Here is a 17092-nt window from a genome sequence, read left to right as displayed (position 1 = left end):
GTTTTTTTTTTTTTTCCCAGTGGCCCTAATCCTCTTCCGTACCTCTGGTTTGAACATTGCTGCCTTTTATTGTATGAATTTATGTGATTTAATCAATAACTTTATCACTGTCATATAATGTTCTATTAGAAAAACAAGCAAATATGGTTGAAAACCATAATCAAAAGGTTAAAACAGTGACATCACAGCCTGAAGGTCAAATATCTTTTAAACTCATTTAGAGACTGATTTCATACAATCAGAAATCAATATTCTTCTACTGGAGTGAATAAAAAATGAATAATTTTAACTCCTCTGATAAGGACATCAGAACTGATCAAATACCAAATAAATGAGAAAGAAAAGAAGAACAGCGTTTGGAATTACTACAGCGCAGGCGGCCCCTGAACGCCTCATAGCTCCTGCGTTGCCTTTGAACGCAGCTCGGTTATCCAACAGATGAAAGGTGAGTCTGGGAGGAATCTGCTGGAAGCAGGTGAGCTGTCAGCTTCTTCTGGTTCCTTTTGAGCGGTCGGTTCATCTCCAGAGGCTAATTTCTGGGTTTAAAGCCCGGATTAACCGGAAGCTGCGGCGGGTTGTGATTCAGTGTCCGGGCGGGTTAATGGAGCAGAAGAGGCGGGAAAGTCTGACTCATTGAAACTAAACCTGAACAAAGAGCAGCAGAAGCCTCCTGCTTTAATAAAGCTTCATTATCAGAGGCGAACCTTTCCTTTGTAACGCGACGGCGTTGAGCGGGCGGGGCTACAGCTTAACTGACAAGGCTGCGGTCCAATAGTTAAAGGAGAAACACTTAAAGGGCCAGTTCCCTTTTCAGCTTTTGACAAGATCAGGGGTCACCGATCTATGGAAGCCCCCACTCTGAAATTATGACTTTCATTCCTTTAGAGACTGCATGAAAAGTCAGCTGAGTACAAAACATAGAGAGGAAAACAAGAAGAGAGGGACAAAACCTAGAACAGATAATGGATTAGATTAGATGAGCTTTATTGATCTCACAGCGGAGAAATTCACTCGTCACATGTTGGCATAGAAGTTACAGAAGGTGCAAACAGGGAGGAAAAAGGTGCATTAAGAATAAACAATACATATACAGTATATCCAGGTTTATACAGTATATCAAGATAAATAGAATTAAGGTGCAAGTGTACACAATGAAGAATAAAATAAAAATATGTACAATCCAGATAGCTTATATACAGGTGGAGAAATATTGCACATTAAGCATATTGCACAGGATATTGCACAGTCAATAAATAGAAAACTATAATGTAGCTGCATGATGTCTATTCTATTAACATTTCTGTATATCTGTAGAATGGGTCGGTTTTATGTCTTCTCCATTCAGAGGCCCCCTGCCTGTCTTTTTCTAGGACCCCAGACTTCCTAAATCCGCCCCTGCATCTATCAACACATCAATAAAAGGATTAACTTTGACCCATCTGTTGTTTTAATCCGTGATTGAACCAGGCTGTCGCTCAGTGGTCCAGAGTCTGTTTTTTTTGGGAAATGAATGTCCCTCAGAGGAGCGGAAGCAGGACATTAGGCCTCTGACTGCAGGAGACATGCTTCACCTTTTAACTTCTAGATTAATACTTTCTACTTATTATGTAGTTTCTCTTCCATCCAGAAAGTTTTTTCAATTCTAAATGTCAGAAATAGTGTTTAGTTCCAGGTTTTATCCAGCAGCCCAACAAAGCCTGGTTTTAGTTTAAAAACATGCAGATAGAAACAGATGAACGGGTCCCACAAAGAAAAACACAATGCAGAAATTTAGTTCATCCCTTCATCGCAACCCGAACTCCATTACAGGGGAACAGAGGACCTCGCCTGTTCATCCAGGCCAACAATTCCCTCTAAAGACCCCCCCTTTCAGAGACATAGACAGGTATGGGGCATTGCAGGCTAACAAAGAAGCCAAACGACCCCCATTCCAAAGGGGGGGACCCGTTCATCCGTTTCTATCTGCATGTTTTCTAAACATAAACCAGGCTTTGTTGGGCTGCTGGATAAAACCTGGAACTAAACGCTATTTCTGACATTTTGGATTGAAAAAGCTTCCTGGATGGAAGAGAAACGTCTTCAAACTTGGAAACAAAGTCCAGAGGATTGATTTGACTTTTTAGGAATGACTATGACCTGGATGAGTGAGAATCTTCACCAGCACACTCAGAAGAATAATTTTTGTAAATGTTCAGCATTACAGATGACGAGTCTGCAGCTGAGCGCCAAGGAGGAGATGGTGGAGAAGTTTCTAGACGCCGCAGCGAGAGGAGACGTGTCCCTGGTGTCCTCCCTTCTGTCGCACGTCCCTTACCTCCTCAACCAGACGGGAAACAGCGGCTGGACGGCGCTGATGCTGGCGGCTCGTAACGGCCATCACCACGTGGTGGAGAAGCTGCTTTCGCTCGGGTAACCTGCTGTTTAGATGATTCCACATGCAGCTGGTAGAGACCGCAGAGCTTGAACTGGTTTTGTCTGTTCCAGTTGTGATCAGTTCTCCGTTAACGGCTCGTCCCAGACTGCCTATGACATCGCCAAGTTCTGGGGCCACCGACACATCGCCGGCCTGCTGAGCCGCTCCGGAGACGCCTGCGGACGAATCCTGCAGGGCGCCGATCTCAGCCCGCAGGAAAACTATTTCGGCAGAGAGACGCTGGACCGGCTGAGCGCAAAGAGGACCGACAAAGTTTGGTTAGAGGCCAAACTGAGCGCCGCAGACACCATCTTCCTCCTGTTCTCCAACCTCAGCCCCATGGTCTACACGTCCCAGGAGGACAGCAGGGAACGGGTACGACGCTAAGCGCTAACGGCTGCAGGGCCTTGTAGTTTGTCTAACGCACCACTGTGTGTTGATCTGGTGTAAAGGTATGATGCTACAAACCGCACAGATTACCTCCGATAAATAATTCATCACATCAGTCAGTCAGGGCCTCCTGAAGGTGCAGGGATGCAGAACCTGTTTGCCCTGTGAGACCCTACCAGGTTCAAGGAAGGATACTGATGCTACGTTCACACCGGATGCACTTTAAGCAGCAGAAGCAGCCAGTTTACATGCGAAGTCAACGGTTGACGCACATCAAGGCGCAGCAAAAGGTCCTGCAGCCTCATGATGCATCTGAGCAGCTGATGCGCTTCACAAGCAGCAGCTGCTGAAGTTGGAAAAATGTAACTTTAGCTGCTGGACGCCGCATCAACCAATGAGAGAAGCTGAACTGGGAGCTGGCAGGGAGTCAGACGCAGCACTGCTGATGCAGAGCGCTATGATCACTCCTCTGAAACTGTTTATTGACGCATAAATTAACTTCAAATGTAGAAACCTGCCGCAGAATATGTTGGCTTTTATTATCCTGCTGTCTGCAGTTTGTAGCACAGACCTGAAAAACGCTAATGCTGCGTTCACACCGGATGCAGCAGGCGTGGCAGAAGCAGCGAGTTTACATGCAAAGTCAATGGTTGATGCGCGTCAAGGCTCAGCAAAATGTCCCGCAGCGTGTTTTGAGCAGCTGAAGCAGCGCGTCGGGAGCGTTAAAGCATCTGACGCGCCGCAAACGCGCTGCTGCTCGAGATGGAAAAATTTTATTTTTGCTGCTCGACGTGCCGCGTCAACCAACGACAGACGCTGATCTGGGAGCTGACAGGGAGTCAGACGCAGCACTGCTGATGCAGAGCGCTATGATCGCTCCTCTGAAACTGTTTATTGACGCATAAATTGACTTAAAATGTAGAAATCTGCCGGCAGAATATGTTGGCTTTTATTATCCTGCTGCCTGCAGTTTAGATTATTTAGATGAAAACCACCTACCAGCCGCTGCGGTGAACCGCGAGTAGGCGACCCGGCCAGAGGATGCTGCTGGGGATTCCCAGTGACAGCGCAGCGCCGGTATGGGGGGGTCTGAGCGGCTCCCACAGAGAAATAATCTTTGAAGGCATGATGGTAATCTGGATGAACTGACTGCACAGACCATGTTTTCAGGAGGACTTTCTCACTTCAACATAGATTCTAACTACTTTCTACCCGCTGATCACAGCTAATATAGCAAAGCTTCTCTCTGGCATCGAACACAGGAGCAGCAGAAGCATCTGGAGAAACTTTACTGGACCTTAATGGGGACGAGCAGCAGAAAGGAAGCAGCAGAAGCTTTTTGATGCTCAAAGCGCGTTCGGTGTGAACGTAGCAGAATTGCTGAAATCAACTCAAATAAACCGCGCTCTTAGCTTAGTGAGCAACTTGGCGCTAACATTAGTCGGCTAACCTAAACTTTAAACAAAAACTTGAATAATTCATCAGTTCTGCTTTTGCTTCAACTACATTTTAACCAGTAGTTAAATGGTTAATGAAAATACATTAAATAGTTTTTAATCTGAATAAATATGACATGGAAGAGATTATCGTCATTTTATCTCTGACTCGTCTTTCATGTGATTAAAATGAGATCTGAGGCGCCTCCTGTTCATTCTGACTGCAGCTGTCTGAACTGTGGTCTGACCCAAGATGGCCGCCCTCTAGGCACGTCAGTAAACAGCCAATTAGGCGTCTGGGTATATAATATCTATGATTTTTAAATCATAGTTCTATCCTTCACTTCAAATTGTGATGTTTTAGTATTTTCTTCGGTATTTTTATGAAATATTATTGACTTGCTGTTAAAATCAGGTCCCTGAACAAATCAGCTTATTCATTTTCTGCAGGATTCCAGATCTGATCGTTGAACTAGTGAACGTTTTCCGCTAAGATCAGGATTTTAAATCCAACATATAATTCCGTTATTCCAGGATTACACGGCTGTCATTTCTCCCTGTGTCTCCTGCAGCCGGGGGACTTCCAGCTGTGCCGGTTCAGGTACCAGGATGTGAAGGACCTGCTGCAGGAACCTTCAACCGTGACGATCTTCCTGGGAATGGAGAAGCTAAGGAGCCCTTCCTCCTCCTCCTCCTCTCAGAGCATCGCTGAGCCTCCCGTTTGGTTTGCCATCAACACGGATAGAGACGCTGCTGAACTCCTGAAACGCTGCAGAGAGAAGAACTGTTCCTTCCCCAGATCCCCGAACAGAGACCTGCTGAAGCTCAGCGAGGACGAGGCGGGTGAGAAACATGCCGAGTTCCTTCCTTCTTCCTCCTGGTTCTATTTCACATCATGCTTCCCGCCCTGCAGGCATCGTAGCCCAGGCCCGGTCGGTGCTGGCATGGCACAGCCGCTACAGCTTCTGCCCAACGTGCGGCAGCAGCACCCGTCTGGAGGAGGGCGGATACAAGAGGAGCTGTTCCAACTCTGAATGCAGGAGCCTGCAGGGCGTCCACAACACCTGCTATCCCAGAGTCGGTATGAAGCCACACTCATTCTAAAGAAAAAAGCAACAAGGCAGGAGGATTTCAGCTGCGCTGCTGCCATCAGCACCTTTGTTTATAGATGTTGGAAGGAAGAAAACCTGTGGTTTCATTCCTTAGGGCTCATAGAACAGCTAGTATGCCATTTTCAGCCCAACCAATGTTACACACCCTATTAGAGACCTGAAGGACCAAATACCCTATAGCAGGGGTCCCTAAACTTTTTCCTGTGAGGGCCACATAACTTTTCCCGGGGTCAGTTTGTAACAGAAAAATTGTGACGATTGCAAGAGTGCCTAAATTTATGATTGTATTTATGTCTTTATGACGGGAGTCATAGTGTCTCCGCAGGTTATATTCTTTGAATACCGCCACCGCCTCTTGACAGACGAGACAGACAGCCTTTTCTTTACATTGAACAAAAAAAATATTGTTTGTCCAATTCAGGTTAAATGCCCTGCATTCTGAATCAATTTTTCTCTTACCTAATCTTTTCGCCATTATTCTGTTCTCTCTTTACGGAAGAGGATTGGGGCCATTCAAAATTAAAAGAAAAAAAGACTATTCAATTCTGACTTTTTTTTTCTTAATTAAAGTCAGAATTCTGACTTTTTCCTCAGAATTCTGAGAATAAAGTCAGAATTGAATAGACTATTATTTTTATTTTTTTGAATGGCCCTAATCCTCTTCCGTATCTCTTTGAGAGGGGCGGTTTTAGGATTTTATGCTGGGGATTGCCAGATCAAAAGGGTGGAACATTGTCGCGTTATATGTGTGAAATGAAATAGTTACTAATAGTTAATAATGAAAAAACTTCATAATTAAGGAACATTTTATTGCAAATGTCCAACTTTAATATCAAATACAAAAAAAAAAAAAAAAAACACTTATATGAAAATACTCTCTGGTATTGTTCAGGGGGCCGTACCAAGTGTGGAGGTGGGCTGGATCCGGCCCGCGGGCCGTAGTTTGGGGACCACTGCCCTATAGAATCATTCTATCACCCCTTTAAAAGACGCTTATTTTAGGTTTTTATGTGTTTACTGAGTCCCTAAAGCTTAATGTGCTGCAAAAGCAGCAGATCGGGATTCCAGATCCTCCTGCTGCTTTTAAAGTATCAAAGCTTTAAGCTGCAAACAGCATCTGGAAACCTGCAGAAAAACAGGACTGAACTCCAAACTGTGAAGCGTCCTCCAGGTCTTTGCTTGGACTGATATTGGATCTAAATGAGCCCAGATGAAGCTGATTTTATTGTGGTTTCAGACCCAGTGGTCATCATGTTGGTGATTCACCCCGATGGAAACCAGTGCTTACTGGGAAGGAAGAAGATTTTCCCTCCTGGGATGTTTTCCTGTTTGGCCGGATTCGTTGAACCAGGTGAGATGGCGACACTCAAACGCATCGCAGCCTTCCTGAAGCTGCAGTCTGAGCTGTGGCTGCATGTCCCCCCTCCCCCACTGCAGGGGAGACGATGGAGGAGGCGGTGAGGAGGGAGGTGGAGGAGGAGAGCGGCGTGAAGGTGGGCGCCGTCCAGTACGTCTCCTGCCAGCCGTGGCCCATGCCCTCCAACCTGATGATCGGCTGCATGGCGGTCGCCACGTCCACTGACATCAAAGTGGACGAGAACGAGATCGAGGAGGCCCGCTGGTTTCCACGGCAACAGGTCAGCATATTAACCTCGATATGTGCTTGAGAATGGCTTAGTCTCCGGTTAAACCCAGGTTTAAAGCCTCGCAGGGCAGCCTAAAGCCCACTGCCAACATTAAGACAGAAAAAAGAAAGAAAATAACAAACCATCAGTTCAGGGGTTTCATGTGAATCAGGAAATTGTCTTCATACCAAACTGAACGATTGTTGTTCTCACTTTAAATTTTAAAATGGAAACATTTTCAATTTTTTTATTTAAAAAGTAAATGTAAAACATGGACGCATAAACACCTCATTTTATTTCTCTGTTAAATTCTGTTAAAACTTCCAATAAAAAATGTCTCCAGACCTTTACTGGTTGATTTTCTTTATTCGGACCTCGCTGATTTTTAATTGGTTAGCCGTGATGTAGAGCGAGTTATATACGATACGAATAAAGATTTGGGGTCAGATATGGAGGAAACAGAGGGCCGCTGTGACGCCCCCTAATGGCGGACGCTGAGATTCCTAAATCTGAGCAGGTTTTCTGCTGCTTCGTCATTTTCACATCTTTTAGTTGAACAAATGTTTTTGGAAAGTTGTGTAAAAGAAAATTTAAAGTGGTTTGAAAATAAAAATATATATTGAGCTGAAATGAAAGTTTTTAATTTAAATAAAAAAAGTTGACCTTTTAATAAATATAAATGTAAAAAAAAAAAAAAAGTTTTTTCTTTTCTTTTTTTTTCCAGGTAATTGATTCTTTGTTCAGAGGAGATCGCTCAGCCTTCGTCGTCCCCCCCAGACAGACCATCGCCCACCAGCTGATCAGACACTGGATCTGCATGAACTCCAACCTTTGACCTCTGACCTTCAGCACAGGATCTCCTGCTCTGCAGAAACTAACTGGATCAAAGATCTTACCAGCTGCTGGGATTTACTCCCTTATTCCTCAAACGATGCTTCAGGTTGACTTTTTATCTGGAAAACAAGAAGAAACTGATGAAGCAAAAGTTTACCTGAAGCTGCATCAGCAGGAGTCATCAGAGGAAGGAACCTTTTTGGAGATTGGAGAAGAAAAGATGGCCGTCATCAGCAAAGAAAAGCAGTTATTAAAGTTAATTAACTGTAAAGAGCTTAACAGAAATAAACAGGGGAATAAAACGTATTTGGTTACGATAATTAACCAGATTATGTTTTAATAAAACCAACTAATAAAATATTTTATGAATGAAATATTTAAGCTTCAGTCTTTAGCTTCTCTCAATTCTAAGAGTTTTATTTTTTCTTATTGCAGAAAGGAATAATTTTTCTTAGATTTTAGCAACAATTAAGCCATTTTTCTTACATGAAGTTTAAGCTAATGATGCAGTTGTTTCTAAATGAAGCGTTTATGCTGCAGAAGTTAAATATCAGTCATTTCAACTGCTTACAGGATGAAATGTTTTGTCACATTTGATGGTGACGTTTTAGATGAAATTAGGTTGGATGTTCAGCTTGTCATGCGTGTTTATGGCCACTAGGTGTCAGTATTTTCCCTGTAAGTTACTACAGGTGTGCTGCAGGTAGAAAACTGCCCTGTTGCTCTGGTTCCCTACCTTCTTCACTTGCTTTCTCTTTGGGGCATTTAGTCTTACCATGAGTCCCTCTAAGTAGTCATGATTGCCCAAAAGTGGAACATACAACTGATTATGAAATAAATATAAATTATTTTTTTAAGTTGAGCATTTAATTCTTTGGCAATTTATTCTTTCCATGCCATAAGAAAAAAAACAAAACATAAATATGTTGCCTGGAAATTACCAAGGTATTGAAATAAATACAAATAAAGTCTTATTATAAACCTGTATCTATAAAACTGGCTCCTCTGAGTAACTCCTTTGCAATCACATTTAACCCTTTAAACCCAGTCTGCCTGAAATTAATTAAAATTACAAGAGAATTAAAGCAAGTTCAGCTCCCAAACTATGAATTGGAAATACAATTGTTTGTATCTGCATAACATAAAAGGCTTTGAGGATTTTTTTCAAGTGGAATCAATATTTCAAATGTCACCATGTCTGATTTATAAGTGATTAAACAAAGAAAAACATTAAAAAATATTTGCACAATTTGTTTCAAAAATAAACACTGCAAAACACCATGAAGGCCCATTAGAAACTCTGGATCCACATCTTGACTATAAGTCAAGCAGATTTGGACAGAATAAGTTGAAGCATGTTTGTTCCACAAAGGTTTTAGTGGGCAGTGAGGTAGGAGGAAATGGGATTATTTCCCACTCATGTAAGGGAATCTGGTCAGACAAATATGCTGATTTCCATTCTTGGAGACCTTCTGCATGAGGCAAAGCCTTTGCTCTTAAGATTTAGCCGTTATTTTATTGAAATTAACCAAACTGAAGAGAAAATAAGAATAACAGAGCAGCTTATGTAACGCATGCGGGTTAGATCACCTGAAATGGTCGCACAATGACCTCTGACCCCTCCTTGGAAAGGTCTGAGCCTCTAGGCTCCGTTCGAATTCCTGGGCTGCATCCTCAGAAGGCCAGATTCAAAGGATGATCACACGACAGCACAGCATCGAGGTCTGGTCGGATTCCAAGAGTCCTCGTTATGCGGCCTTAAAATGCGTCCTTCTTTTAGCCCAATTTGAAGGACGGGTCCGATGTATCCTCGGTATTCTTGGATATCCCAGGATTCATTGCGAGACCAAGCAAGCCGTGATCAGAGGAAAGGTAACTTGGTGCCGAACAGTGGTGAAAATTGGAAGTTCAGTTTAATATGATACAAGTCATTTAATAGTTCAGTCTGAGATTAATGAAAATAGTTGTTTTAATGGTTATAGAGTCAGATATGTGGCGGTAATGTTTGATTTATCTAAAGGTTTTAATCTGTTACTGTGTAAATGGGTTTGGCTGGAATTTAAGGACAGCTTCTAATATATCTGCAGAGTGGGAACTATAAATCTGATAGGAGTTTAATTTTTTTATTGCTGTTTTGCACAATATGCTTAGCTAAATATTTTTTGTTGTTGAATATTAGAGATTTTGCAGAAATATTTTTTATCTTTCTACCCCTTTTCTAGAGTAGAATAGAAAATCCCTTTATTGTCCCACAATGGGCAGATTTACATCAGCAGAAAGATTATTGAAAATGGTCACACAAATGAGGACCTTAGAAAAATGTATAAGAATAACATAATAGGGAAGAGTTGAAATATAAAAAAATACAATCCTGTAAAGTGTTTTAACAATATAAAACTGGAGAATAAATAACCAATATGCAGCTATGGACATTTTTCCAGTGATGGATATTTGAAAATAGCAGCAACATCAGAGATGTGCAGAATGACAGCAGCAGGTTATATAACTGACTAAGGTTTCTATCATTACATTTGATTTGATCTGTTCCTGCTCCCGGTGGTTGGAACCTTTATTCCACTCTGGATTCTCATCAGTCTTTGTTCACTTTATAATAAGAAATAAATAAATAAAAAATTTGAACACTTCGGTTTTCATTCTTTTCCTGCTTTGTGTGTCAACTATCACGGTTGCTAAGCGACAGAGCGGTAAAACCCGCCGAAGGGTAGACCTGTTCGAATTCACAGCCAAAACACTTCCGGTCTCCTTATTTTCAAGGAGTTGGAAGGATGCAGCATAGATATCCATAATAAAGGCTAGATGTCTTACGGCGGAGTCTCAAACGTCATCACCGGGCGGCCATCTTACCACAGGCAGGCTTTCTGTTGTGCTCTGTGGTACTTAATGTAAGGTGAGTGATCAGCACGGACACAAATACTCTTATCTCATTGAATTCTTGACGGATTTACAAACAGTTTGGTTTCTTACAAACGTTATGAACGTGGCTATAATTCTTGATGCTTGAACATGTCGAAATTGCAGATTTTCTTGTCGAAAAATGACTTGATCGTGCAGCATAGTTGTGCATCACGGTTACTTGCGCAAGTTATCAATAACGATTGTATGACAATTAATCTTTAGTGTAAATTACAATCTTTGTGGATGTGGTTGTAGCTATTAGTTGGCTAATAACAATAATCTGAGTGTTGTTGGATTTTCATTATTAGCCTAACGTTAGCTGGCTAATAACAAGAAGCTGCGAAGTGAGACCTAAAGTTAGTAAGTTAGCAGCTAACGTTACAGTTTAGCTAGCTGCTAACGTTAACCAGCAACTTTGCATCAGTGGAAGAGGCAGAATTTATACATGATTAATGCATGATTTCCAATCGATTTGGTTTGTCAAAACATCTTACATTATGTTACAGGAATTTGCTGGGTCTATTAATAGGAAGATGCCAGACTTTTGTGCTGCCTACGGATGCTCCAATCGCCGTAGTGTCAAAACGAGTGCCAGTGGGATCACCTTTCACATGTAAGATATGAAATTATGATTGGTTTTTGGGATAATCGTTAGTTAATTAGTGGATGTATGTACAATACAGGCTCTGGTACACAGGAACAGCGGGGCTATGACTTAATAGTATTACAAGATTGCCAATAGTCAAAACCTGAGGGAAATCAATATCCCAATGGCCCAAAAAGATAAATGTTCCCTTAATTTCCCCATGGTTATTATAAATTATTTTAATAATACAACTCTTATTTCAGGATTTGTTGTGCGACGGGCTCTGAAAAAGCTGTCCTGTGATGTCTGCCGTGCCAGCTTGGTAACAGATGCTGCATCTGCCATCAAGGACCAGAACTACCACCTGCTGAAGTTAAAAAACAATGGAGGGTGATTCCATCAGAAGGCACTGTGATGGTAGTCAGGGCAGCAGAGTGGGTTCTTCGTCAGACCTCATGTACCAGACGATCACAGCCCATCAAAGTGCTAGAGGTCGTGTACATTGTACGGAAGAGGATAGGGTCAGAGGATGTGTTTGTGCTTGGAGAGCACATCGGAGAAACGCAGTATGGCATAGACAGCCACCACCATACGCTGTTAACATTGGTTGTGTCCTTGTTTTTTAAGTTAAGGCTGCACCACATTGCCAAAATAACCAACCTTGGCTTACAGAGCAACAACATGCGACAGAAACACAATAAAACCGTCCTTTTCAAAGGGCATTAACCAAGCTATGTTTTTTGGGTCATTTTTTCATCTCTGTCTTCCATGTGTATACCATCACAGTAGTGTAGGTGGGGATTTCAACATGCTACATCTATATATACTTGTGAAGGGGACTATTGTACCAATTTTAATAGCAAATAAATTTCACTTTTATAATGGTTTAAAAATAGGAACTTTTGTGTAATTACTGATATATAATCCGAATAGTCTACATTAAACTTCACAGTGCAACCTTTAATTTGAAACCTGGATTATGCTTCTACACCGAGAGGTTGCCACACAATAAGCCTTTTTTGTCAGTATTTCAAATTTATTATAACAGTAATATTTATATTATAAAAGTATTTATGTAAATATAAATAAATTAGGACTGTGAAATAATTAATCACACTCAAATAAAAGTGTTTATATATATATATATATATATATATATATATATATATATATATATATGTATTATAATATATATATATATATATATATTTTATATAATAATAATAATAATACATTTTATTTGAAAGCGCCTTATCACAACACCCAAGGACACTGTACAGGCAGATAAAAACATTAAAAACAGGGAGCTAAAAAGTACAAGCATAAGATGCCACAGAAAACAAAACAGCAGAAAGTAAAATAAAACCAAAGGAAGAAAAGGAAGAGAACAATATTGAAGTGATGCGTAGGAACTAGATGTACAATATATAGATATACAATATATATATATATTATTTATATTATATATATATATATTTTATATATATATACAATATATATATATATATATATATATATACACAATATATATATATATATATACACAATATATATATATATTATATATATATATATTGTATATATACATTATATATATATATATATATATATATATATATATATATATATATATATATATATATATATATATATATATATATATATATATATATATATATATTGTATATATACATTATATATATATATATATATATATATATATATATATATATATATATATATATATATATATTTCTGGGACCATATATATATGGTTGCCATTCTGTATTTTATATATATATACTATATATATATATATTATATATATATATATATATACACAATATATATATTATATATATATATACACAATATATATATATATATATTATATATATATATATATTGTATATATACATTATATATATATATATATATATATATATATTGTATATATACATTATATATATATATATTGTGTATATATATATTATATATATATATATATATATATATATTGTATATATACATTATATATATATATATATTTCTGGGACCATATATATATGGTTGCCATTCTGTACACTGAGTTTTAATAGCATATATTGATTTAACATAAATACCTTGTGCATGTGTATATTTATTGCACCTGTATGTTCTATTCAGTGTTCTTTTCATATGAAATTCCATGGTTATAATTATTCCTAAGTGCGCAGTATCACAACTACATGTCTGACTTTTGTTTAACAAACCAAACAGTTTGAGAATAGTTAGACAATTGAGGAAGTTATGGTTATTTCAGTACATGCCCCATTGAAACACAATGCTACGAATGAGCGAGCTGCCTGTGGTAAGATGGCCGCCACGTGCGGACGTCGACCCCCATTGGCCAGCAGCGCGGACGAGACATCTAGCCTTTATTATGGATATCTATGGGATGCAGCCTGTCATTACCCGATCCGTACCGGAAGCACGATCCGTACCATCAGCTCATTTGCGCGTGCACAAACAGAATAACTTCCGGTGGAAATATTTCCGTTTTCTTACTTTTTTATTCTTTTGTATTTTTTAGAGGCATGGGTTTCTTTTTGTATATCTTTGTATTTTCGTCAATATTGCATTTTCTAAAAATAAAAAAACAGAAATACATAAAAAAGTTCAATCGCCTTGTGATAGTTACTTTGACTGCTCTGAGCATGCGCAAATATACGTCACACAGCGTATATATTTAAATTTGTTTAAATATTTGATTTACTCTGTACTTAACTATGCACTCCAGCAGTACTGATCCCACAATGGATTCATTTGCTACCTTTCGTGACCTGCAGTTTTTCATTGATAAGGGAACATTTCCCGAAAATTTGGATTTTTATTCCAGAAAAAATGACGTCAAGCAATACAATGGATTGAATTTAAAAAGCATCCATTTCTTCCAGAAAAGTCTTCAGTATTGTCTTTACGATGTAGTTTAGTATTCTTTAATTATTTAAGGATATAAATAAAGTTTTTTCAGTACCGTAATTACATTATTTTTTGGCGACCCGGAAGTTATTCTGTTCGCGCAGGCGCAAATGAGCTGATGGTACGGATCGTGCTACCGGTACGGATCGGGTAGCGACACTGCCAATGGCTCTGTTCGAAAACCTAGGACGGGTCCTCCAAGGACGTGGTCTACCTAGACTGGATCCTTCGAAGTCCTTGAAAATAAGGAGACCTGAAGAGTTTAGGCTGTGAATTCGACCAGGTCTACCCTTTGGCGGGTTTTACCGCCGTATGCTCTGTTGCTTAGCAACCGTGAACGTTGACACACAAAGCAGGAAAAGAATGAATACAGAAGTTTTCAAAACTGTTTATTTATTTCTTTTTTATTGTGAAGTGAACAATGACTACACTCACAAGAATCCAGAGTGGAATAAATGTTCCAACCACCGGGAGCAGGAACAGATCAAATCAAATGTAATGATAGAAACCTTAGTCAGTTAAATAACCTGCTGCTGTCATTCTGCACACCTCTGATGTTGCTGCTATTTTCAAATTACTGGAAAAATGTCCATAGCTGCATATTGGTTATTTATTCCCCAGTTTTATATTGTTAAAACACTTTACAGTATTTCATTGTTTATATTTTAACTCTTCACTATTATGTTATTCTTATACATTTTATACTTTATTACATTTGTGTGACCATTTTCAATAATCTTTCTGCTGCTGTAAATTTTCCCATTGTGGGAAAATAAAGAGATTTTCTATTCTATAAAAGGGGTAGAAAGATATAAGTAAATCTAAACAATATATGTATAAAAAATATATCTGCAAAATCTCTAATATTCAACAACAAAAAATAGGAAGTTAAGCATATTGTGCAAAATAGCAATAAAAAGACAAAAATCCTATCAGATTTATAGTCCCCACCCTGCAGATCTATTAGAATCTGTCCTTAAATTCCAGCCAAACCCATTTACACAGTAACAGATTAAAGCCTTTAGATAAATCAAACATTACCGCCACATATCTGACTCAGTAACCATTAAAAGAACTATTTTCATTCATTTCAGACGGAACTATTAAATGACTTGTATTATATTAAACTGAACTTCCAATTTTCACCACTGTTCGGCGCCAAGTAACCTTTCCTCTGATCACGGCTTGCTTGGTCTCGCAATGAATCCTGGGATATCCAAGAATACCGAGGATACATCGGACCCGTCCTTCAATTTGGGCAAAAAGAAGGACGCATTTTAAGGCCGCATAACGAGGACTCTTGGAATCCGACCAGACCTCGGCGCCGCGCTATGACGTAATCGGCCTTTGAATCCGGTCTTCTAAGGATGCGTCCTAGGTTTTCGAACAGAGCAAACGAATTCGAACACAGCCCTATTTTCCAACGATGGCGGCCATTAGGGGGTGGGGCTAAATATTAACACATGCCGTTGCATTACTCCTGCAGAGTCACACATGTCAGGATGAATTTTAATTCTCATTTCCTTTACACAGCTATAAAACAAAAAGTACTTGTGAAAAATAAAAAGCTCTCCATCCAGGCTGTTCAGCAGATGACGGCCGACCAGCTCCACCAATCAGCAACCAGAGTCCACTTTGACATCCTGCCCAGTTTGATGCTGCTGCTAAAAGATTTCCTGATTAATCAAACCGATGCTAAAGTAGAACTTCACCTGATGCTCCACATTCCTCACTTTAGGGAAGAAAGGGATTCTTGGAAGAGATGTCATAAAATAAAACTTGTTTCTCGTAATTTTACGACTTTATTCTCGAGATAGAAGAGAAAAAATATATCTCTCTAGCCGGGCCCTAATATTCCGTCGTACCAAACAGATGCCAGCCCTATTCTATTTTTATTATCTGAGAAATTAAATATTTTCATGTTCCCCTTGCAATGCACTCACGGACCATGGGAGGTACAAGTACCCCCTGTTGGGAATCACTGGTCTATAGCACAAAAAGTCTTTTCACTCGGGTACTATTCTTAATCCAGAGGGTTAAATATGACGTCGATTGACCTTTTGCAGATTTAACGGCTTCCTGTACATGTGAAGGCCGCAGGTTTAGCAGCGAGTTTAGAACACAATCCAGGTGGAACGAAAATAGCTTTAATGTCTCACAGCAGGAAAAACTAGAAGACAGAAGGAAGCTGACAGATAAACAACTGAATCATACAAGAAAGAAGAACATTTTCAAATATGTGAATATGAAAAAAAAACATCTCAGAGAGGAATTCATACTTTGCACATTTATTAATAAGAAAAGATATATTCAGATAAAAAAAGCAAACGTTCCAATTAGAGCACAGGAATAATTGGTATTTATGGGAATAACAGACTGATGTTGGATTAAAAATAAAAAAAAATGCATAAAGACAGTAAATTATGGGCTGTAGAACATTATGTCTGCTTTTCATCTTTCATAAAATAGGGAAATATATTGCTATGATGAAACCATGATGATGATGTTAAGACTCCTGGTTTAGAATGCATCTATAATACACCAAAAAACACTCTTAGAAGATATAAAAACAAACTAAAAAAAAGAAAAATTTAATAAGAAGGAAGGAAGGACAAAAGGTGGCCGTCATCAGCAAAGAAAAGCTTTTTTTTTTTGCTTTAAACTCTAAATAGCTTGCTTAAAAAACAAAACTGGTGAATAAAGACTTTACAAAAATGTTTAACTGATCTTATATGCAACTTATTTAATCAAACCTGAAATCCGTCTCTTGCATTTACTAATAAGCTTTAATACAAAAAACTTTCAAAAGTAAAAAATAA

General features: G+C 39.1%; 1 protein-coding gene across 3 annotated transcripts; it reads left to right on the top strand.

Moving 5' to 3' along the window:
• Positions 1-337: 337 nt before the first annotated feature.
• On the top strand, positions 338-8134 carry nudt12 (nudix (nucleoside diphosphate linked moiety X)-type motif 12). 3 transcript variants are annotated; one of them, XM_038287101.1, is made up of 10 exons: positions 420-475; positions 1371-1440; positions 1664-1672; positions 2196-2409; positions 2485-2788; positions 4812-5082; positions 5153-5320; positions 6589-6702; positions 6789-6988; positions 7701-8134. In XM_038287101.1, exons 4-10 carry the CDS (start codon positions 2204-2206, stop codon positions 7809-7811), a joined length of 1374 nt encoding a protein of 457 aa, XP_038143029.1. In that variant the 5' UTR covers positions 420-475; positions 1371-1440; positions 1664-1672; positions 2196-2203; the 3' UTR covers positions 7812-8134. The 3 variants fall into 3 exon arrangements, with proteins under 3 accessions (XP_038143028.1, XP_038143027.1, XP_038143029.1); XM_038287100.1 differs by lacking the exons at positions 1371-1440; positions 1664-1672 and having other exon boundaries at positions 338-445; XM_038287099.1 differs by lacking the exons at positions 1371-1440; positions 1664-1672 and having other exon boundaries at positions 355-475.
• The last annotated feature ends 8958 nt before the right edge of the window (positions 8135-17092 follow it).

Source organism: Cyprinodon tularosa, unplaced genomic scaffold, assembly GCF_016077235.1.
Source record: "Cyprinodon tularosa strain WSP-4 unplaced genomic scaffold, ASM1607723v1 ctg235, whole genome shotgun sequence".
NCBI lineage: Eukaryota > Metazoa > Chordata > Actinopteri > Cyprinodontiformes > Cyprinodontidae > Cyprinodon > Cyprinodon tularosa.
This window is presented reverse-complemented; position numbering and strand designations above follow the sequence as displayed.

Excerpts from the sequence above, each read along its gene's own strand:
- nudt12 (XM_038287099.1), top strand. The coding sequence starts at position 439 with ATGAAAGGTGAGTCTGGGAGGAATCTGCTGGAAGCAG. Across the intron at positions 2,410-2,484 it reads GAGAAGCTGCTTTCGCTCGG|TTGTGATCAGTTCTCCGTTA; the intron begins GTAACCTGCTGT and ends TGTCTGTTCCAG. Across the intron at positions 5,321-6,588 it reads CACCTGCTATCCCAGAGTCG|ACCCAGTGGTCATCATGTTG; the intron begins GTATGAAGCCAC and ends TTGTGGTTTCAG.